The 24,592-nt window shown below is 42.6% G+C and overlaps 1 protein-coding gene across 1 annotated transcript in view; it reads left to right on the forward strand.

Annotated features, from left to right (window-relative positions):
• The window catches only part of dagla (diacylglycerol lipase, alpha), a 340,274-nt gene that overhangs the window by 280,630 nt on the left and 35,052 nt on the right, over nucleotides 1–24,592 (forward strand). Inside the window, exons 16-19 of the mRNA XM_078220586.1 lie at nucleotides 2,138–2,206; nucleotides 10,259–10,331; nucleotides 17,864–18,057; nucleotides 23,298–23,427. Of these exons, the coding sequence (XP_078076712.1) occupies nucleotides 2,138–2,206; nucleotides 10,259–10,331; nucleotides 17,864–18,057; nucleotides 23,298–23,427 (466 nt within the window). The remainder of the gene's footprint in view (nucleotides 1–2,137; nucleotides 2,207–10,258; nucleotides 10,332–17,863; nucleotides 18,058–23,297; nucleotides 23,428–24,592) is intronic.

Below are 24,592 nucleotides of genomic sequence, written 5' to 3' on the forward strand. Positions count from 1 at the left end.
ACCCCCCTATTATTTAACACCCCACTGCAAATAGCGCATATATTTGCTCTTCAATTTCCCGCTGACTAGCTGGGGGTCTATAATAAACACCTAGCAACGTAGCTGTCCCTTTTTTATTCCTGTGTCCCACCCACAAAGCTTCATTTGATGCCCCCTCCAAGATATCACCTCTCACTGCAGTAACTCTCCTTAACTAATAATGCAATGCCTCCTCCTCTTTTACCCCCTCCTCTGACTCGCCTGAAGATTCTATATCCCGGGACGTTGAGCTGCCAATCCTGCCCCATCTCTCGACCATGTCTCTGTGATGACTATTAGATCATAATTACACGTGTCAATCCTCACCCTTAACTCATCCATTTTATCTTTCATACTCCTGGTATTAAAGTAGAGACCCACCAGCCTTGTCTTACTCCCTTGAAACTTACTACCGCTGTGTTCCTTTTGATCTGATTGCTTTTCTGTGTTACGCTGTGTCCCTATTCTGCTAACAGTCTGGGTCCCCTCCCCCTGCCAAACTAGTTTAAACTCTTCCCAACAGCACTACAAATCCACCAGCAAAGATGTTAGTCCCGCTCTGGTTCAAATGTAAACCACCCCGCTTATACAGGTCCCACCTTCCCCAAAAACGGTCCCAGTGGTCCAGGAATCTAAATCACTCCCTCCTGCACCAACTCTTAAGCCACGCATTCATCTGTGCTATTCTCCTATTTCTGTACTCACTAGCTCGTGGCATGAGAGTAATCCAGAGATTACAACCCGAGAGGTCTTGCTCCTTAGTCTATTGCCTTAGTCTATTCTTGGGGCAAGATCTCATCCCTCTTTCTACCTATATCATTGGTACCAACATGTACCATGACCTCTGCCTTATCACCCTCCCTCTTCAAGATGCCCTGCAGCCGTTCAATGACATCCAAGACCCTGGCACCAGGGAGGCAACACTCCATCCTGGAGTCTCTTTCACGATTATGCCCCTGACTATGGAGTCCCCTATGACTATTGCTCTTCTGCACTTTAACCCTCCCTGCTGAACAACAGAGCCACTGCACAGGCTGTTGCTGTTGTTTTACCCCGATAGGCCAGCCCTATCCAGGGATTGATAAAAGCAAGTGTCCTATATGCCTTCTTAACTATCCTATTCACCTGCTCTGCCGCCTTCAGAGATCTGTGAATAAGTACCCCAAGATCTGTCTGATCCTCAGAGCTTCCTAGCGTCCTGCCATTCAATAAATACTCCCTTGTCTTGTTGCTCCTTCTGAAATGCATCACCTCAAACTTATCAGGGCTAAATGCCGTCTGCCACTGCTCTGCCCATCTGACCAACTCATCTGTATCTTTCTGTAACCTATGACCTTCTGCTTCACTGTTAACCACCCTACCATTTTTGGTATCATCTGCAAACTTGCTTCTCATTCCCCCCATATTTACCATCTATATCATTTATGAATATAACAAGCAAAAGGTCCCATACTGAGCCTTGTGGTACGCCACTGGATGCCTGTCTCCAATCACTCAAGCAGCCTTCTACCACAGCCCTTCGTGTCCTATTACTAACCCAGCTTCTGATCCATCTCACCAAGTTTCCCTGAAATCCATGTGCTTCAACCTTCTTAATCAGTCTCCCATGTAGGACCTTGTCAAAGGCTTTGCTAAAATCCATATAAACTACATCAACTGCACTTCACTCATCCATACATTTGATCACATTTTCAAAACACTGTCAGATTTGTTAGGCATGACCTCCCTCTGACAAAGCCATGCTGACTATCCCGAATCAAAGTGGAGATTAATTCTCTCCTTCAGAATTTTCTCCAATAGTTTCCCTATCACTGACATGAGACTCACTGGTCTGTAATTTTAGAATTCATCTCTACCGCCCTTCTTGAAAAGTGGAACCAGGAGAGGAAAGAAGAAAAAACATGCTAATTTTGTTCTACATGAAAATTTTGCATCATATTAACTTACAATGGTCTGCTTTTGAGTTTATGTAGATGTGTCTTCCTTTGCTGTTTTTTATTTGATCTGCTGATGTTAGGTATTGAATGTCCTTTTCGCATTATTATGCCTCTGACTTACCGTAAAATAAGTTATTAACTTAATTGTTCTTTTCTAATATATCTTCTAATTTAATCCTTAGCTGCGATGCAATGGAATACTCTAAGGAGTTTGTGACGTCCGTTATATTAGGGAAAGATCTGGTACCAAGGCAAGTTGAGAAATCTTACTTAATTTTGCCACGCTCAATCCACTGTAATACATTGGAACCTCAATTCTGTATTTTTTTTTACTGTTTACAATCTTGATTCTCTGCCAGAATTTTTGTTGCTCTTGAGGCTTAGTTTACATGAATGAGCTTTATTCAATTGTTTTTTATTGATTTTTCAGTTTGTGTTGCGATACAACTAGATCGATTTTCTGGATATGGAATACATGGCAGATTTATCTATTCTCTTAGCTCTGATATTTAGCTTTTGGTATTATTTATCTGGTGTTGAGTCCTGGCTTTTGAAAGGAAAGGGGCAGTAGTTGGGCAGTCTACAGATATTAATAATTGTATCATTTTTATAATGATGAAAAGTATATGGTGCTTGTTTGGGTCATTTAAGTAGCCATGATGTGGAGATGCCGGCGTTGGACTGGGGTAAGCACAGTAATCATAGAATTATCATAGAATCCTACAGTGCAGAAGGAGGCCATTCGGCCCATCGAGGCTGCACCGACCACAATCCCACCCAGGCCCTATCCACATATCCCTACATATTTCACCCACTAACCCCTCTAACCTATGCATCCCGGGACACTAAGGGACAATTTAGAATGGCCAATCAACCTAACCCGCACATCTTTGGACTGTGGGAGGAAACCGGAGCACCCGGAGGAAACCCACGCAGACACAGGGAGAATGTGCAAACTCCACACAGACAGTGACCCAAGCCAGGATTCGAACCCAGGTCCCTGGAGCTGTGAAGCAGCAGTGCTAACCACTGTGCTACTGTGCCGCCGAAGTAAGAAGTCTCATAACACCAGGTTCAAGTCCAACAGGTTTGTTTGGCAGCACTAGCTTTCGGAGCCCCAAGCCCCTTCTTCAGGTGAGTGAGGACTCGTGTTCACAAACAGGGCATATAAAGACACAAACTCAATTTACAAGATAATGGGTAGAATGCGAGTCTTTACAGGTAATCAAGTCTTAAAGGTACAGACAATGTGAGTGGAGAGAGTGTTAAGCACAGGTTAAAGAGATGTGTATTGTCTCCAGACAGGACAGTTAGTGAGATTTTGCAAGCCCAGGCAAGTCGTGGGGGTTACAGATAGTGTGACATGAACGCAAGATCCCGGTTGAGGCCATCCTCATGTGTGGAACTTGGCTATCAGTCTCTGCTCAGCGACTCTGCATTGTTGTGTGTCGTGAAGGCCGCCTTGGAGAACGCTTACCCGAAGATCAGAGGCTGAATGCCCATGACTGCTGAAGTGTTCCCCGATTGGAAGGGAACACTCCTGCCTGTTGATTGTTGAATGGTGTTCATTCGTTGTCGTAGCATCTGCATGGTCTCCCCAATATACCATGCCTCGGGACATCCTTTCCTGCAGCGTATCAGGTAGACAACATTGGCCGAGTTGCAAGAGTATGTACCGTGTACCTGGTGGATGGTGTTCTCACGTGAGATGATCCGGCACATCTTGCAAAAGTTGCTGTGGCAGGGTTGTGTGATGTCGTGATCACTGTTCTCCTGGAAGGCTGGGTAGTTTGCTGCGGACAGTGGTCTGTTTGAGGTTGTGCAGTTGTTTGAAGGCAAGAAGTGGGGGTGTGGGGATGGCCTTGGCAAGATGTTCGTCTTCATCAATGACATGTTGAAGGCTCCGGAGGAGATGCCATAGCTTCTCCGCTCCGGGGAAGTACTGGACGACGAAGGGTACTCTGTCCACCGTGTCCTGAGGAGGTCGGTGCGGTTTTTCACTGTGGCATGTCGGAACTGTCGATCGATGAGTTGAATGCCATATCCTGTTCTTATGAGGGCATCTTTCAGCGTCTGGAGGTGTCTGTTGCAATCCTCCTCATCTGAGCAGATCCTGTGTATACGGAAGGCTCGTCCATAGGGGATGGCTTCTTTAACCTGTTTAGGGTGGAAGCTGGAGAAGTGGAGCATCGTGAGGTTATCCGTGGGCTTGCGGTAAAGTGAAGTGCTGAGGTGACCGTCCTTGATGGAGATGCATGTGTCCAAGAATGCAACCGATTCCGGAGAGTAATCCATGGTAGTCTGATGGTGGGATGGAACTTGTTGATGTCATCATATAGTTGTTTCAGTGATTGTTCACCATGAGTCCAAAGGAAGAAAATGTCATCGATGTATCTAGTGTATAGCATCGGTTGAAAGTCCTGTGCGGTGAAGAGGTCTTGTTCGAACCTGTGCATGAAGATGTTGTCACATTGAGGTGCGAATTTGGTTCCCATGGCTGATCCGTGTGTCTGGATGAAGAACTGGTTGTTGAAGGTGAAGACATTGTGGTCCAGGATGAAGCGGATGACTTGTAGAATTGCATCTGGAGATTGGCAGTTGTCGGCGTTGAGTACTGAGGCAGTTGCAGCAATGCCATCGTTGTGGGGGATGCTGGTGTAGTGTGCCGAGACATCCCTTGTGACGAGGAGTGCTCCTGGTTCAACTGCTCCATGTGTGCTGAGTTTGTGTAGGAAGTCCGTAGTGTCACGACAGAAGCTGGGGGTTCTTTGTACAATGGGTTTCAGGATGCCCTCGACGTAGCCGGAGAGGTTCTCACACAGGGTCCTTAAATTTAAGTAGAGCAGTCAGAAAAGCAAATTGCATCAAGTCTGTCTGAGTTTATGGTGCTCTTGGTTATCTGCTGTGGCGAGGTTCTTTCTATTGTGATAAATATTTGAGATGCTGATTCAAAAGTAAACAGGCGCAACATTTTTGTTTCTTTTTGTGAGTTGCTGAATGTATACAACCAAAAATTTGTTCCAGTAATTAATATAGGATGTAAGACCTGCATTCATTTCAGAAGCTTTTTGAATCATTTGAAAATGATAGAGGAGGAGAACTTCAGATTGTCATGAGATATGATTTTTAAAATATTATTGTCCTGAGATTCAGGCCCAGAGTATCCACTAGCTTTACAATTGGGAAAATGCGATCAAAATGTATTGGGATCTACTGAAATGAAGTTACACCCAAATTTCTACTCAAACTAATTTATACAAGGCTGAGCGCAAAATCTCCCACACATCAGTACAAGTAAGCTGCAAAATAGATCATCATCTATTTATAACTGGAACTGGCCAACAGAACCGCAAGATTACTGAATGGAATGAATTTAAACTGAAAATGTGTTCAAATAATTGCTGAAGATGAAAAATCTGGCCAATTGATGATTTCAATGGACTAGTTACAGGTCAAGCATACCAAGACCAAATTAACTGGTTAAATTTCAACTTATTTAAATTGAATCCAAAAGGTTTAAAATCATTGTAGTGTTAATATGAGAAACAAACCCAAGTTAGGATTTAATTGACTGCCAGTCACTGCAGGTGAAGGTCATTAACGATGGATTAATGTGACCACAGCTTATTGGCCTGGGGACATTGTGATGAAGACACCCAAGTGGGCGCACAGATGGCAGAAACATTTCATGTTGGCCTAGGTGCAAAGCCAATTTTGTGCGAGGGTACTGCTTTGGGTGAATTAAATTTTGAACCAGCATCAATGATAATGAAAAATCAATCATAAATGGATATGGACGTAACTCATTCTGATTTTTGCACAGTTGCATTAGCCTAGATTGTGCTTGTATCTGGGTGGAAACTCATATTGGCCATATTGTTTTAATTACTTCTTCTCATCTCTTTCTTCTCCTCCCCCCACCCCACGCACACGTGCGCACACACGCAATATCTGATCCTCTATCATAAAGGTTAGCTTTTGACATCTTTCCATGTCTCTTTAATGGAATTATGCACTGCTTGGTAACTAAACTATGGAATCATGGAATTCCTACAATGCAGAAGAGGCCAGCTGGCCCATTGAGTCTGCACCTACTGAGCATCTCATCCAGGCCCTAACCCCACACATTTCCCATGGCTAATCCATCTAATCTACACAAATTGGGACAATAAGGGGCAATTTGGCATTGCTAATCCATCTAACGTACAGATCTTTGGACTGTGGGAGGAAACCCACAAAGACACAGAGAGAATGTGCAAACTCCACACAGACAGATACTTAAGGCCAGAATTGAACCTAGATCCCCGGAGCTGTGAGGCAGCAGTGCTAACCATTGTGCCACCATGCCACCCATGTGGGTATTCATCAGCGCCAGAGAAAAGATCACTTGGGCACAAAACTCAAACTAGCAAAGTTATCTAATTTACTGGTCATTCAGATAACCATATTCGCAACCTTAAATTTTATTCTTTCACTATTCAACCTCTTGAGCCTATTCTGCCATTCGGTTGCATCATGGCTAAACTGTATCTTCACTGCACCTGTTGGAGGTTTTCAGAGACTTTGTATTAAGCTGGCTTTCATGTGAGGGATTTCCCTTTTTAATTATGGCTCAGCTAACACAAAGACTCACAGCGACCAGTACTCTGGTAAAAGGCGTTCTTTATTTTCCAAGCTTGGACAATGTACAAGGGAAAGAGATTTACAGCAGTTCCACATCTACTCTGAAATTACATCATTCTCAGTACTATAATGATGCAAGATTCAAAAGCGACTTGCCCACCCCAATTGGGTATGAGCCAATCATAGATTATATTCCTTGGCCAATATCATTTGCTCCTGGACAACATGGGACTGCGTGATCAGCTCGTGGGCTTTAAGGGTCTTCACTCAGTCTCCTGATGCTTACCAGACCCTTCTTATCTACGTCCTTGGTTCAGTGAGAATCCTATTCATTAGGACTGTCCGGAGACACTGGGAAGAGTTAGAGTCATAGAGGTTTACAGCATGGAAACAGGCCCTTTGGCCCAACTTGTCCATGCCACTTTTTTTTTTAAAAACCCCTATACTAATCCCAATTGCCTGCATTTGGCCCATATCCCTCTGTACCCATCGTACCCATGTAACTATGTAAATGTTTTTAAAAGATAAAATTGTACCTGCCTCTACCACTACCTCTGGCAGGTGGTTCCAGACACTCACCATCCTCTGTGTGAAAAAATTGCCCCTCTGGACACTTCTGTATCTCTCCCCTCTCACCTTAAACCTATGCCCTCTAATTTTAGACTCCCCGACCTTTGGGAAAAGATATTGACTATCTACCTTGTCTATATCCCTCATTATTTTATAGACCTCTATAAGGTCACCCCTCAGCCTCCTACGCTCCAGAGAAAAAAGTCCCAGTCTATTCAGCCTCTCCTTATAACTCAATCCATCAAGTCCCGGTAGCATCCTAGTAAATCTTTTCTGCACTCTTTCTAGTTTAATAATAACCTTTCTATAATAGGGTGACCAGAATTGCATACAGTATTCCAAGTGTGGCCTTACCAATGTCTTCTACAGCTTTAACAAAACGTCCCAACTCCTGTATTCAGTGTTCTGACCGAAGAAACCAAGCACGCTGAATGCCTTCTTCACCACTCTGTCCACCTGTGACTCCACTTTCAAGGAGCTATGAACATGTACCCCCAGATCTCTTTGTTCTGTAACTCTCCCCAACGCCCGACCATTAACTGACTAAGTCCTGCCTTGGTTCAATCTACCAAAATGCATCACCTCGCATTTGTCTAAATTAAACTCCATCTGCCATTCGTCAGCCCACTGGCCCAATTGATCAAGATCCCATTGCAATTGGAGATAACTTTCTTCACTGTCCACTATGCCACCAATCTTGGTGTCACCTGCAAACTTACTAACCATGCCCCCTATATTCTCATCCAAATCATTAATATAAATGACAAATAACAGTGGGCCCAGCACTGATCCCTGAGGCACACTGCTGGTCACAGGTCTCCAGTTTGAAAAACAACTCTCTACAACCACCCTCTGGCTTCTGTCAAGAAGCCAATTTTGTATCCATTTCGATACCTCACCCTGGATCCCGTGAGATTTAACTTTATGCAACAACCTACCATGCGATACCTGTCAAATGTCTTGCTAAAGTCCATGTAGACAACATCAACTGCACTGCCCTCATCTACCTTCTTGGTTACCCCTTCAAAAAACTCAATTTGTTGTTTCTCCCCTTTGTTCAGCGGCTGCATTGTTCTAGGGAATGTGGTTCTTTTTTCTTATCTACATCCCATCATGCCTCACGAGCATTATGTTATCAACTAGGCACACGTTTTTAATACAAAATATGTTTTCAAAACTGCATGTCTAAATTCTCTAATAGTGGTTATATGTGTCTCTATGCAACCAGTATATTTCAGGCACTTTGTAACTTTTCTGTACCCTATCCACGCTGATCTTATCTACTCTGATCTGCTAGTCTTTGGTCCCAAGCCATTCTGAATTCCCCCACTTACAGTACCTATCCACGTTGGTTCTGTGTCCTTTGATGAACTTGCCTAACTGTTATAAACACAGGTTAAAAGTTGGTTCTGTTTTAAACAGTCTGTCCAGAGACACACCCCTGTTACCTGGTTGCCATGGGGGCAGGCACCCAGGTTAAAACATATTGATGTAAGCTGCAAATTTTAACACCTAAATACAAAGGAGAAGGCAGCTGTTCAGGCTACTTTCAAACTCAGACTCTCAGAGGCAGTTAGACTAAATAACTGGGGGAAGACAATCCACAATAGGTGCTGCAATGCGAAGAAGAAGAAAATGACTATTTTTGCTTAACCACCAAACAGAGAGCTCGTGAGGACAGAACCTGTGTTCAAGGAAATGGGATTATGAAGAGTTAAAGACCCTGGAATCACCAGAGGTATCATACAACAGGAAGTCCATCTGATTACGCTCAAAGGGTTGAGTGTAGGGGGCTTTGTCTAAAAGGAAAATTCACTCTTTTGGAGTTGGAAGAACTTTGGATTTTAACCACAAGACTACAATTCTGTGGAGAGTGCAGTGTAGCATTTAAATGTGGCATGCTACTTAGTTCTGTTGAAAAGCTAATTGGGAATCCTTTTTATGTAGTTTAATGTATTAATTGTTTACTAACGTTTGCTGCAGTAAAGAATTTAAAACAGAAAATCTTGACCTTTTGAACCAGTCAAGGGGAAATTCATATCTCTTTATAAAAGTTATCGGCTTTTACGGGAATCATAACAACAAGGTTTACCAATCTCAGTTTTGAAATTTGCAATTGACCTAGTTTCAAGGAAGAGAGTTACAGACTTTCACTATGCTTTGCGTGAGGAAGTATTTTTTGACATCACCCCTGAATAGTCCAGCTCTAATTTTAAGTTTATGCCCCCTCGTTCTAAACTCTGGCATCAGAAGAAATAGTTGCTTTCTATCTGTCTCATCAAATATTTTAATTATCTTAAATTAATATCATTAGTACTTTATTGATATTCAAGAAATACAAAACTAATCTATTCAACAAAAGCAGAACACTCTGGAAAATGTCTCCGCTCTGATGAAGGGTCGTCACCCAGACTCAAAATGTTGGCTCTGTTCTTTCTCCATAGGTGCTATCGGACCTTCTGGGGTTCTTCAGTATTTTCTGTTTTGTTTCAGATTCCAGCACCTGTAGTAATTTGCTTTTAACTAATCTATTCAAGTTTATCATTTGATTGTTTTAACCCACAGTCAGGTTTTGCACTGGGTAAAAGCACCCACCTTGTGTGGTATTAAATATGGATTCGGATGGCTGTAATTGTAATCCAGCATTATAGGGTGATGGCCACATCATCATGGACCTTGCTGTAATAAGAAGTTGAAATGTTCATGGCTATGAACTAATTGATGGACAAATCACACAAATGTCAAGTAATCAGAACTTATCATAGAATCCCTACAGTACAGAAGGAGGCCATTCGGTCCATCGAGTCTACCGATTACAATTCCACCCAGACCCTATTTACTTAAAAAAAACTTTAAAATAGATTGAGAATTAGGAGTCAAGATTGTTGTTCTGCACTGTAATGCTTTTACTGACCTTTCCATAAACCAGTTATTTGTGCAGCCTCCATTCGTTAGGCAAAGATAAAGTAGGTTGGTTGTCATTTCATTTGTATGCAGCTGGTTGGTATCAAGATTAGACCTCTTTGTACTGATATCTTTCTTGTATTTAGCACTACCCGTTGGCAGTGGAACATGTTCCTAACAACATTACTATTCTTATGTTCCGACAGACTTGGCCTGTCTCAGTTAGAAGTCTTTCGTAGACACCTACTCGATGTTCTGCAGAAGAGCAATAAACCTAAGGTATCCTTCCCATTCTTATAGCTTGTGCTTTGCACTTCCTTTTCAGAGTGTATTTCCTCCTAAAGTTTATTTTTCCCAATGAAGCATATGAATACACTTTTGAAGCACACATCAATGACCAGGATATACTACTTTTGTTCATTTCAGTCGATACTTATAAAATTCGATCCTCAGTATTATTATCCAGCTCAATTCATTGCAGAAACATCAATATATGTGTGTGTTTATATATATATATATATATATATATATGTATATAACTAAATTCTTGCCTAAATAATTTCTCAGTAATGCAGTTAATTATGTTTGAACACATTTGTATTATACTGCAGTGTGAACTACTTCATGCTGCAGCAACATGGAGTGTGTTTGGCTGGAGGGGCTTGAGAAAGCAGTTAAGACTGGAAGAGTGGAGACCATGTGCAGGAACGTAGGGCTGCAGGAGGTTGCGAGTGACTGGGCAAGGGAAAAAATTAGAGACGAGATCAAGGATTTTGTATTCCGTACTTTAGGGGAGGCGGAGCTCTGAGGTGTTAATTAGAAAGGAAGTACTAAAAGAGTGGGACTTAATGTGGACTTGGATACTGACAGTGAGGCTTTAGCTATGTGGTGGAGTTCAAAAGCCTAGTGAAGTTAGTGTAGAGCGATCATGGTTTCAGCTATGGTAGGAAAAAGATTGATGCCGAGATAACTGGACAGCCCAGGTAATTGGAGAGGAAGAAGGATCTGACCTTGCAGAAAATGTGGCCATGTTGACACCAGAAAGAATGGAATATTGACAGTGTTGCAGAGGTGATTTTTAAAGAGAGACTGGAGAACAATAGAGTTGTTGGCTTGTGTTGAACACAATGAGTTGCAGGATGTGAACAAGGAATCATCGAACCATTTCTTGGTTACATGGAATACCATGTGACCTTGACCAGTTCAGAATGGAAACTTGACTGATATAGTTCCAACAGAATGTGGCAAGAGGCAGTAATGACAACAAGGAGTCAGGGATCCTGCAGAGGAAAGCTAGGTTTAAATGTAGGCGCTGGTTAGAAAAGATGGACCTTTCTGAGGACCCTGGTGAATTTTTGAGTGGCGAAGGAACAGAGCTGAAGGAAAGGGAGCTACTTTTAGTGTTAGGAGCATTGCCAGAAGGTATGTTAGCTATATGGTTAGGAGAGGATTACGAATACAGCATTCTGGCCTCATGAAAGTGATTAACTTGATCGGGGAAAGGTGGAGCTAACTGAGATACTTCAGAGAGATTTGATTTCAGCAATGACAAAGGGCATAATTGAATGGATATTTGTAATCTTTGAGACAAAAAAGTCCATGGGGGCAATTTTCCCAAAAATAGATTAAGTACCCAATCGCCAGGAAAACAGGAGATTTTCCGGCCCCTTTTGTGGGTGTACTTAATCTGCTGAATTTCCAGCACTCTGTGCAGCATCACAGAGTCCACAGGGGGATTCATGCCAGTAGTGGGGGGACAAGGCCTAATCCTGCCTGAGAGGCCGGCATCAGTGTGCTGAGCGTAAAGAGATCGACGCATGCGCACTATTTCTCCCCCCCCCCCCCCGTCGCCTCCTGATCACTGGCCTCCCGATGGCTCCGCCCCCCGATCGCCAGCCTCCAATGGCTTCCCCATGAGATGTTAACCTGCCCTTTTATCCTCCTCCCTTCCCATCATCCAACGCCTCAAATGAAGCAGTTAGAGCGGCAATTTACTTACAATTCTTTCAATTTAGTATTCTCCCCAAAAGTGCGGCAGACCTGCTGAATATTTCCATCATTTTCTGTTTTTATTTCAGATTTCTAGCGTCCACAGTATTTTGGTTTTGTGTATAAAGATTTCCTGATGAGATAGTCATTGTGTTTAAAATTTAACATATTACTCCTAGTAAAGCTTCATGTAGGCATTTGACTCCTCTCTGTGACTTTGCAATGTTTGTTGCTTTAGCACTTTTTTCACAATGTTCCCTTTCCAGTACTTAGAATGTTATTAGCTCTTTCCAAAATTCACAGATTAAATCCTTTGTCAGCATAATGTAGTTTGTGCCATCACACTCTGTTTGTCCTGACCTCTGACATTTGACACAACTGACAGCACTCAACCCTCTCTCTTTTGTAGTCCATCTCTGAATGTAGCATTTGTTTGGTTCCATTCACATCAGTCCCAATGCAACCAACAGAACTCTTGTAATATTAACAACATAGGAAATAGAAGCAGGAATGGACCTCCAGCCTGCTGTATCATTCAGTATAATCATGGCTGATTTATTTTATGCCTCAACTCCAATTTCCTGTCAACTTCTTATTCTTTGATTCCGCTAAAGACCAAAAATCTGTCATTCTTTTTCATTCGTAGGATGTGGTGTCACTGGTTGGTTCTTCATTTATTGCCCATCCCTAATTGCCCTTCAACCGAATGGTTTGCTAAGCCATTTTAGAAAGCATTTAAGAATCAACCACATTCCTGTTCACCTGGAATCACATGTAGACCAGACCAGGCAAAGATGGCACATTTTCTTCACTAAAGGACATTAGCGAACCAGATGGGTTTTTACGACAATTGACAATGATTTCTTGGTCACCATTACCATTTTAATCTCGGATTCTTTTAAATTGAAATTTCACCATCTGTCGTGGTGGGATTCAAACCTTGGTCCCCAGAGTATTTGCCTGAATCTCTGGATTAATAGTCCAGTGACAATGCCACTACCCCACTATTTCTGCTCAGCTGCCCTTCCTTCAGTCAATCTCAGCTTTAATGTGATAGATTATCCATAGGCCTCTGGTAGACAAATCCTATGTTTACAATCCTTTGAGTAAAGAAATTGCTCCTCATCCCAGTCCTAAATGGTCAACCCTGTATCTTGAGATTGTGCTCCATGTTCCAGACTCGCCAATCAGCAGAAAGTCTTTCAGTGTCTACCATAACTGCCCCTTTGGAATCTAGTATTTTTCAACGAGATCACATTATTATTTTAACCCCAGAAAGTATAGACCCAATTTACTCAGTCCTTCCTTAGAACAGCACCCTCATCCCAGGAATAAATCTAGTGAACCTTCACTGTACCATCTCCATTGAAAGTCCAACACCAGCATCTCACTCCATTGAAAATATAACTTTTGATTTGCAGACAGAAACTGCACGGAATATTCCACGCAGGGGCGTAGTGCTGTCGGAGCATCACGCCAGCACCTTCGATTTCGAGCAAAATTGTAAACGTGATGTGGCCCGGCAAACCTGGACAGACAGGAGGGGCGGAGAGAGAGGGAGAGTACGGTGAGGGGCAGGGGGGGGGGGGGAGAGAGTGCAGTGAAGGGGTGGAGGGAGAGAGAACACGGTGAGGGGGCAGGGGAATGTGGGAAGTGGATGCTCGGTTGAGATGGCCTGTTTGTATTCCCTGGCAGCATTTGCTGGAATTTACAGCACAGAAACAGACCATTTGGCCCACCTCATCTATGTTGGAGTTTACATTCCACACAAATCTCCTTACACCATTCTCGATCACACTATCAGGACAACCTTCAGCAGCTTTCTTCCTCATGTGTTTAGCAACTTCCTTTGATACATCTATACTAGAATCATAGAATGGTTACAGTATAGAAGGAGGTTATTCATCACATGGTGTTTGTGTGAATTCTCTGCAACACCAACTCAGTCCATCCCACTCCTCCAACTTTCCCTGTAGCCCAGTAAAATCTTTTCTCTTCAGATAATTATCTGTTCCTTTTTAAAAACCTCAGTTGAATCTGTCACCACCACACACGGAAGCAGTGCATTCCCGATCAAAACCCACTGTTGAATAAAGGTGTTTTTCCTCATATTGCCTCTAGTTTTTTGTTAATCACCTTCAGGTTCTTGATCTTCTGCTGGAGGGAACAGTTTCTCACCATTTGTGCTCTCTGGGCCCCTCATGATTTTGGACTGTCAACCTTCTCTTCAAGAACAGTCCTAGCATCGCCAATCTATCCACATAATTGTATTCGCTTATCCTCGGAATCATTCTTGTAAATCTTTTCTGCACCCTTTCTAAAAGCCTTAACCTCCTCCCCACTGAGGCTCCACCAGTGTTTTATGAAGGTTCATATATTGCATGCTTGTGTACTCTGTATCCCTAAGTATAAAATGCAGGATACAGTATAATTTATTAATTATTTTCTCAACCTGTCCTATCTTCCATGACTTTTGCACCTATACACCTAATTCTGCTCCATCATTTCCTTTAGAATTGTACCCTTTTTTATGTTACCTCTCCTCATTCCTCTGACCAAAATGTATTACTTCATACTGCCCTGCATTAAATTTCACCCGCTAAGTGTCTGGCCATTCCATTAGCCTGTCTATAATCATCTAAAGTTTATTGTAACCCTCCTCACAGTTCACAATACTTCCAAATCTAGCATCATCAAATTTTGAAATTGTACCCTGTAGATCCAGATCTATGTTCTTAATATCAAGAAAAGCAGCAATCCCTCCATATCCCATTCCCCAGTTATAAGTAAGTAAAGTTTACTGTAATTCGTGTTCTTAGGAGTATTGAATTAAATAATTCTACTGTTGCATAATGAAATTCTGGCTATGCTAAAGACTAATGTTTCAAAGTATTACATGGTTTGAAATAAAATCCTACTGGCACTAATATTTTTAACTTTGAAGACATAGTTTTATTGATGTTTGGGGATTAAACTGATTAATACAAAGAAAAATAATATAATAGTAGATTTAGAAATGATATGGCCAACACATTTTCTTAGTGCTCCTGCACCTCAAATTTTCCCACTACGTCACTGATTGCAGGTATGATCTCACCAAAACCTGATGCAATTGTAACAAGATTTTCTTATTCTTGTACTTCAATCCACTACATACAAGTTACCCTCCAAGCCATATATACCATCGTGACTTGTAACTACATTGCCCTTCCTTCACTGTTACAGGGCCAAAATCTTGAAACTCCTTCCTAACAGCACTGTGGGTGTATCTAGATCACATGGATGGCATGTTCAAGAAGGTGGCTCACCACCTGAAATAACTCCTCAGAGGCCGGTATCCCTTCATCATATTCCCTTTATTTACAAACCTATCTCCACACCTAAGAGTGTTTCAAGTACAAAGTCAGAATTCAGAATGCCAGTAGACCTAACATTCCTCATTATATACACAGATGAGACTCCCTGATGAGGCAGGCAATTATTAGCTCAATCAGGGAGCTCATACTCCAAGAGGCTCATTGAGGTCATTACACCTTGAGGTCAATTGTGAACGGACAACTGGCTCTACCTGTGATGCCACACCCCATCAACTAATAAAACAAAAAACACAGATGCAAGTAGCTAAAATGTACCTCTGACTAATGGACAGGCATTTAATAAGACCATAAGATGTAGGAGCAGAGGTAGGCTATTTGACCCATTGAGTCTGCTCCACCATTCAATGAGATGATGATTGATCTGATATGATGATCCTCAATTCCTACCTTATCCCCATAACCCTTGATTCTCTTACTCATTAAAAACCTGTCTATCTCAGCCTTGAATATATTTGATGACCCAGCCTCTACAGCTTCCGACAGTAAAGAATTCCACAGATTCACTACCCTCAGAGAAGAAATTCTTCCATCATCTATGTCTTAAATCCCTTACCCTGCGATTATCCCTCTGGTCCTCGACTTGCCTAGAAGAGAGAACAACTTCTCTGCATTTTCCCTATCAAGCCCCCCGAGAATCCTATATGTCTCAATCAACTCACCTCTCATTCTTCTAAATTCGACTTAGTACAGGCCCAAGCTACTCAGCCTCTCCTCATAAGAAAATTCCTCCATACCTCGGATCAACCTAGTGAACCTTCTCTGGGCTGCCTTCAATGCCAGTATATCATTCCTTAGATAAGGGGACCAAAACCGATCACAGTATTCCAGGTTTCATCTAACTGGTGCCTTGCACAGTTTTAGCAGGACTTCCCTATTTTTACACTCCATTCCCTTTGAAATAAAGACCAACATTTCATTTGCCTTTCCTATTATCTGCTGCACTTGCATGGGTTTTGGGGTCTTGCCCACCGATTGGGGAGCCTGCATCACTTTTATCTGGGAGGTCTGATGCAATTCTGTTCCAATCAAGCACTTACTTTGGCAGCGTCAGGCCTCTCATCAAATTACTGGAGGGTGAAGGTCCTGCCTTGAGACTGACTGATCTCTCTCCAATACTGACAGCACCATCGTTGCCCACTACCTGGATTATAGTGGGGCCTTCAGAAGGAATAATCATTAGATTCCTGGAGAAACTGTGGGCAGGATTGGAGCCGTGAGGATTGGGCCACTCGTGATGGGGGAGGAGGGAGGGTGAATTCCTCAAGGCTCCCCCTTTCCAATGTCAGGTCTCTCAATTGGGCACAGAAACGATGGACTCCACCCTCCTCACGGAAGGCTGATGTTAGGTTTGCTGGATGGCCTTCCCAAGTGGCGAATTCGCTATCTGACACCAACTGTGGGAAGGCTGCCTGTATGGGAATTAATTGGAGGGAAACTGGATGGTAGCGGGATCTCCACTCATGCCCACCCACATGCCAGGAAAGGGTCACTAAATTCTGTCAGTGTTTAGTTTACACTTTTAAAAAATTTTGAAATTACAGTTCAAAATTAAACAGGTGATAACACAAACTGTGAACTGATGATTATCCTGCTCCTTGTTATAGTCCTGTGCTATTGATAAATATGATAATTCCAGATAAAGAATGAAGAAAATTACAGCACAGGAACAGGCCCTTCAGACCTCTCAAGCCTGCACCGACCATGCTACCTGACTGAACTAAAACCCACCACCCTTCCGGGGACCCTATCCCTCCATTCCCTTCCTAAGCATGTATTTGTCCAGACACCCCTTAAAAGTCACTATCGTATCTACTTCCACTACTTCCCCCGGCAGCGAGTTCCAAGCACCCACCACCCTCTGTGTAAAAAAAACTTGCCTCGTACATCTCCTTTGAACCTTGCCCCTTAAACCTATGCCCCCTAGTAATTGACTCTTCCACCTGGGAAAAAGTTTCTGACTATCCATTCCGTCCATGCCCCTCATAATCTTGTAAACTTATCAGGTTGCCCCTCAACCTCCGTCGTTCCAGTGAGAACAAACCAAATTTCTCCAACCTCTCCTCATAGCTAATGCCCTGCATACCAGGCAACATCCTGGTAAATCTTTTCTGTACCCTCTCCAAAGTCTCCACATCCTTCAGGTAGTGTGGCGACCAGAATTGAACACTATATTCCAAGTGCGGCCTAACTAAGGTGCTATAAAGCTGCAACGTGACTTGCCAATTTTTAAACTCAATGCCCCGGCTGATGAAGGCAAGCATGCCGTATGCCTTCTTGACTACCTTCTCCATCTGCGTTGCCACTTTCAGTGACCTGTGTACCTGTATACATAGATCCCTCTGCCTATCAATACTCTTAAGGGTTCTGCCATTTACTGTATATTTCCTATCTGTATCAGTCCTTCCAAAATGCATTATCTTTAATTTTTTTAATCTCTTCCTGTAGTGGAGAATTATCATGGGCGGTACTAAATGTATTCCTAAATCTGAACTGCCGGACGATGAAGAAGTGACTAACGTTCAGAGTAACAGGCAGTGGACCTACCCCAGTGATCTTACTATTGCTCTTTCTGCCAGCGTCCCACTCTACCCACCAGGCCGGATTATTCATGTGATACACAACCACCCTGAGGACAAGTGGTAGGTATCTGCAAAGTTGATTACTGCAGTTCATAATGTTTCTTGTCAACCCATTTTTTCCCCCAGCTTATTTTCCTGTGAATCACGAGGCTATGTGTCAGCTGAAACAAGAAAGCTATTATGAAGGTCCAGTGAATAATTCACTCTGAATTTTCCTTCCTTCCTGCCTTTCATGGGGAAACCCGTGGTCCATTTGTTGATTCAACTTTTCACCCTCGTTATTAAGGATGTGGACCAAGAAAATAGGAAGTTGTGCACTCAAGTTTGCAGATGACATCAAGTTAGCAGTGGTGGAACACAGTAAGTGGTGCAGATGGGAGAAGTTGCAAAGGGACATAGATTAAGTGAGTGGACAAAACCATGGCAAATTGGAGTTTAATGTGGGCAAATGTGAGGCTATCCACTTTGGACCCATGACAGATAAATCAGAGTATTTTCTAAATGTTGAAAAATTTGGGACTTCAGAGAAGCAGAGGTTTGATCCAGTACAAGTACCAGAATCGTTAAAAGCCAGTAGACGGGTACAAAAAGCAATAAAGATAAGCTAGTGCAAGGCTATTTCAAGAATGCAAAGGGAGGAAGTTTCATTTATAGCAAGCTTTAGTAAAAACCCATCATATTTGTATTCGGTTTCATACACATGATGTCAAACTATATTCTAACCTTGGAGTAGTTGCAATCCAGATTCACCCAAATAAAAGCAGTACGTGAGGATTAAATTATGAGAACAGGTTAGCCAAACACTGCTTGTATTCCGTTGAGTATAAGAAATCGAGGGGTGATCTAATTGAGGTGTTTCACATAGTAAATGGATTTGCTGGGGTAGATGGGGAGAAACTCTTTCCTGTGCTGAAGGAAATCAACATCAAGAGCAACAAGCTGTTCAGGAGTGAAATCAACAAACACTTTTTCACAAAAATTGTAGAAATGTAGAACTCTTCCTCAAAACACTGTGGATACTGAAACAATTGGAGCTTTCAAGATTTATATATTTTTGTTATTGAGGATATTGAGGAATTTGGAGAAAAGACAGGGAAAACTGATAAATGCAGATTACAGTAAGAAGTTTAACAACACCAGGTTAAAGTCCAACAGGTTTATTTGGTAGCAAAAGCCACACAAGCTTTCAGAGCTCCAAGCCCCTTCTTCAGGTGAGTGGGAATTCTGTTCCCACTCACCTGAAATGCTGAAATGCACCTGAAATGCAGATTCCCACTCACCAGAAATGCTAAAATGCAGATTAGCCATGGTCTAATTGAAGAACCAAATGGGCTAACTGATCTACCCCTGTCTCTTATATTTTTAATTCCATGATGTGCTCCAGTCATGCCAAGTGGCACAAAGGTGCTTCAAGAGTTCTCTGTCTCTAGTTGCATGGGGGCGATTCCCCCAGCCTGCTGCAATGCTTTTGTCATGCAGCAGGCTGGGAAACTCAAGTGGAGAACGTTTAGCATAGCCGCTGGGCGCCACGGCCTCTGCGCATCTCTGGCAGCCAGATTTCTAGCGCCGTCAGCTCCGCGCCGATTTCTGGAGCGGAGTTGTATAAATTATGTAAATTGTCATTTAAAGCTATTTGAAATCTCATTCGTGGGCCCAGGACTGAAATATATGGGCGGGCTCGCTGGCGTCCCTGTCCCCCCAGCCCATTCTAGGAGTGGTTCACTCCAGCGAGGTTTACAATGGGTCCCCACTTGTGGGGAGCTGGCAGCCTGACCCTCGGCATTGCCACCTTAGCAGTGCCAGCCTGACCCCCTGGCACTGCCCAAAGGGCAAAATGCCAAAGCCCAGGAGGCACCTTGGCACTGTCGATCAGGCACGGGCAGTGCCAAGAGGGTGAGGCCTAATAGGTGGAGACTAATAGGGGGGCCTCTAGGGGGTGTCCCACCAGCCCTCTGCAGAGGGAGCAAAGCGGAGGGAGAGAGGCCAGTGATCTGGGCTGGGCATCGGGGTTGGCGGGGTGGGGTCAGGGCTGCCGGTTGGGGGGGAGGGAGGGTTCGGACATGTTTAGGGGGGCTCGGAGGGGCAGCGATGGGTGGTTGCGGGGCTGGCCAGCAATCGAGGAGGTCGGCAATGCGGGGCCACTGCGCATGCACCGATCTCGGCACTGACAGTTTGGCGCATGCGCAGTGCTCTGCTCAGCGTTATGCTGCCGGCCTCTCCAGCGGGAATAGGCCCTGTCTACTGATTTTCAGCGTGATTCACACTACGGCACTCTGTGATGCACAGTGTGGGAGAGATTCATTTTGAAATCCCGTTTAAAAAAACAGTGGGATTTACTCCAATTTTTACGTGAATTCAGCTCTTAGAGTTTTTTTTGGGAGAATCGCCCCCCACATATCAGAACCTACAGCAACTATAATTTGCTTTTTAGGGCATCTCATAAATCTGCCATCAGTTACACTTGCATTCATTGGTTTTGATTTTTTTTGTGTGTCAACTCACTGTGAGCTAGTAACATCGTAACTAAGGAAATAAGGCACCTGAAACTTGGGTGAACAGGTCACCAACTGTGTATCTCCTTAACTAATCTGATTGAAAGATTGTGTGAAATTAACAGCGCAAGGACATGGCAGCAAGTAAGTTAGAATGGAATGGAGTTAATAACAAATCAGATGGGAAAGAAAGATTGGAATAAGAGAAAAAGAAAAGAAAGATACTAAGGTAAGTTTAAAAAATATATAAAATCCAAAATTTTACACATTTTGTTTTAAATTTCTAAAAACAGTCGAAACCTAAAAGAATGAGATCCCCCATTTATAATAGTTAACTTTCAGTGCTAGAGATGTTAAATGCACTAATTAATACTTACCACTTTAAAAGACTGAAATTTCCAAGACATAATAACTTAGTATTAGCAAATACAGCTACTTCACCAGAATTAATAGATTTGAATGCTGAACCCGACTGCAACACAATATGTTCACAAAGCTAATAACAGAGCAGCGCAGCTTAGTCAGCACTTTATAAATGTTTGACCTTAACTGGAAAACTGGGTGTTGCCTGAATTTACTCTTCCAATTGTGTATAAATAATGAAAAGTGCTAATTGCCTGAAATTTTGACAACAAAACATGACTCAGTATTGAATTGTCAAGTCCTGCTGCAGCATTATTTTAGTGAGGTGCCAATAGATGATTGTTCATTATACAGTTCACTCTAAAGTTTGAAGGTATACGGTAAACAAATCATAAGGTGGTGATTATATGATTCCAAGCTTGCAGGTCGCAGGAGAAAAGACTGACTGAGGAAGGTGAACTCTCAGCATTAAAATTAGGAAAAGAATGAGATCACCTCTGACGAACGAGGATGTTTTCACAAATTAGTAGCCATACGTTTGTGTTGTCCTCAGTGCAGCATGAAAACAAATAAAAAGGTGAAACCAAGGTGCAGGGCCACAGCTTTTTGTCACTCTGATATCAGAGCTTTGTTGCAGAATTTTTCTGACTTTGCTTCCTCCTCAGCTGAACAGGCAGGAATATGATTGCATAAAAACCCGCAGCCGTCTGGTATCTCTCCTAAATGGTGATTGTTAGCTTGAGCCAAGACAATGAGAATCAGCAGGCTATTTAATCCCATGGGATATCACTCAGAGCTCCACACTATTTTCACCTTATGGGAGAACAGTGCTTCAGCAGGAGTCACCTGAGCCAAATTCCACCACCTTTGCCCAGAATTACTGAGATCAGTTGTAGCTCCTCAAATGCTGCTCTGTCCAATGTTAAGTAACTTGGTGTAGATCAGGGATCTACCCTGCACTCAACGCTGGAACACCTAGAAAACAAGGACATCTATCTCAGACTCCTATTTATTGACTACAGCTCAGCCTTCAACACTATTATTCCCACAAAACATATCTCCACACTCTGTGGCCTGGGCCTCGGCTCCTCCCTCTGCGACTGGATATTGAACTTCCAGACCACAATCAGTAAGGATAGGCAACAACATCTCCTCCACGATCAACCTCAACACAGGTGCCCCACAAGGCTGTGTTCTCAGCTCCCTACTATACTTCTTATACACCTATGACTGTGTGGCCAAATTCCCCTCCAATTCGATTTTCAAGTTTGCTGACGACACTACCGTGGTGGGTCGGACCTCAAACAATGACGAGACGGAGTACAGGTTTGAGATAGAGAATCTGATGAACTGGTGCGGCAACAATAATCTCTCCCTCAATGTCAACAAAACGAAGGAGATTGTCATCGACTTCAGGAAGTGTAAAGGAGAACATGCCCCTGTCTATATCGACGGGGACGAAGTAGAAAAGATCGAGAGCTTCAAGTTTTTAGGTGTCCAGATCACTAACGGCCTGTCCTGTTCCACCATGCCAACATTATAGTTAAGAAAGCCCACCAATGCCCCTACTTTCTCAGAAGACTAAGGAAATTTGGCATGTCAGCTACGACTCTCTCCAGCTTTTACAGATGCACCATAGAAAACATTCTTTCTGGTTGTATCATAGCTTGGGTATGGCTCCTGCTCTGCCCAAGACCGCAAGGAACTACAAAAGGTCGTGAATGTAGCCCAATCCATCACGCAAATCAGCCTCCCATCCATTGACTCTGTCTACACTTCCCGCTGCCTTGGCAAAGCAGCCAGCATAATTAAGGACCGCACACACCCCGGACATTCTCTCTTCCAACTTCTTCATTCGGGAAAAAGATACAAACGTCTGTGGTCACGTACCAACCGACTCGAGAACAGCTTCTTCCCTGTTGCTGTCAGACTTTTGAATGGACTTACCTTGCATTAAGTTGATCTTTCTCTACACCCTAGCTATGACTATAACTCTACATTCTGCACTGTCTCGTTTCCTTCTCTATGAACGGTGTGTTTTGTCTGTATAGTGTGCAAGAAACAATACTTTTCACTGTATGTTAATACATGTGACAGTAATAAATCAAATCAAATCAGAACTGGAAGTGATGCATTACCATGCCAGAAAATGCTTTTGCCAACTGATCGAGTAGGATGGCTTTATAGCTATTTTTATGTTTACTGTGGCAAACATATTCTTGAGTTTGACTGATTTCTGTATTAGTTACAAGTTATGCAAACTCTGCAAAATGTGGGCCACATTGGCTATATGTCCTTTTCACATTTCCAATTTTTCCTATAGACCGATACACCAAGTATGTCTTGATTTATTTTTTTAAGAAGAATGTGGAATTAGGGAAACAGGATGGTTGAGTGCATTCTGCTGTGATCTCCTTGGCTGACTAATAATTTTAATTTGTGTAGTTGCTGTGGACAGGAAGAGTCGACTTACTATGCTATTTGGAGTGACAACAAGACATTGGATGAGGTCATCATCTCTGCTGCCATGCTGAACGAGCACATGCCTCATGTTGTTATGGAAGGTCTGCACAAGGTATTTGTCTGAAGTGATTTTGCCCAGAACTGAACAAAATGCAGAAATGTGCAAAGTAAACTGTTTTAGTATTTCGTCCTTTGGTTTCTCGAATTTGAGTTCAAATTGGGGGTAAAAATGAAATGAAGCTCTTTTTCTCCATTGGGTATATTGGCTAAATATGAAATGAGTTTAGAGAGTCTCATATCAATTTGGAGTGGATTTGAATCCACAGCATAAAATAAAATTTCAAATTTGACTTAAAAATGTCAGTTGCTCTTCCAAGTCGTCTAGGATAGCTGCTGTTGATAATGAAAAATGTCACAATTACTGTTGGGGATATTTTACAAAAATTGGGGTGATTGAGGGGTATAAATAAACAAAAAGTGACTTCACTCTGCAGCTATAATGTGCTTTATTCAACAGATAGTTCTGCTACTGACATTGCACAGTTGGAATTAATTCTTCCATCCCTCAAAACTAACATCCCTCACGGTGATGAGTGCAACAAGTCATGACTCCTGTCCTGAGAGAGCAGGGCACCATTTCTGAATAATGTCCTGAAGTCTTTAGAATCAATCTTAAAAAGCAGATGTAATTTGAAGTCTTATCCAAAAGACAGTGGACGTTCTATTAGTATATGTTGACAGCTTAGGTTTTGTGTTCCTATGCTGAAGTGAGGATGAACCTAGTTTTGACTCAGGCAAGATAACTAGTAATTGAATCAAACTGACACCAAAATTGTTGTCTTTAAAGACTTTGAGAATACAAGTAGACTGAATCAAAATGTTAGACCATTATAACTTATTCAAGGTCAGGAATAGAAAAGGTTAGATGGACACCTTGTTCTTTTCTGTAACTTTTCATTGTATTACATTAATCTTTGTCTTGTATCAGTCAGTCTCACAGTGAATCTCCTACTTTGTGTGTTGAATGGAATTCGCAAACGCTTTTATTTAAGCAAACAGTACAATTCCACATCATGCCTTACTCCACAGTAATTATCACTCTTTTGCCACCCTGGGGACAGGTGAATGCTCATGATTTCAGTTATGCTCCCAGTCACTGCATGGAGGCCAAGTTATTTCCAGACTGTGGAAGAGCATATAAAACAGTAGCTCATTTGAAGGAATAACATTGCTTTTGAATGTGAAAAAAAGGTAAAACAGCAAAGAATTCCAGAAAT

This window comes from Mustelus asterias, chromosome 9, assembly GCF_964213995.1.
Source record: "Mustelus asterias chromosome 9, sMusAst1.hap1.1, whole genome shotgun sequence".
NCBI lineage: Eukaryota > Metazoa > Chordata > Chondrichthyes > Carcharhiniformes > Triakidae > Mustelus > Mustelus asterias.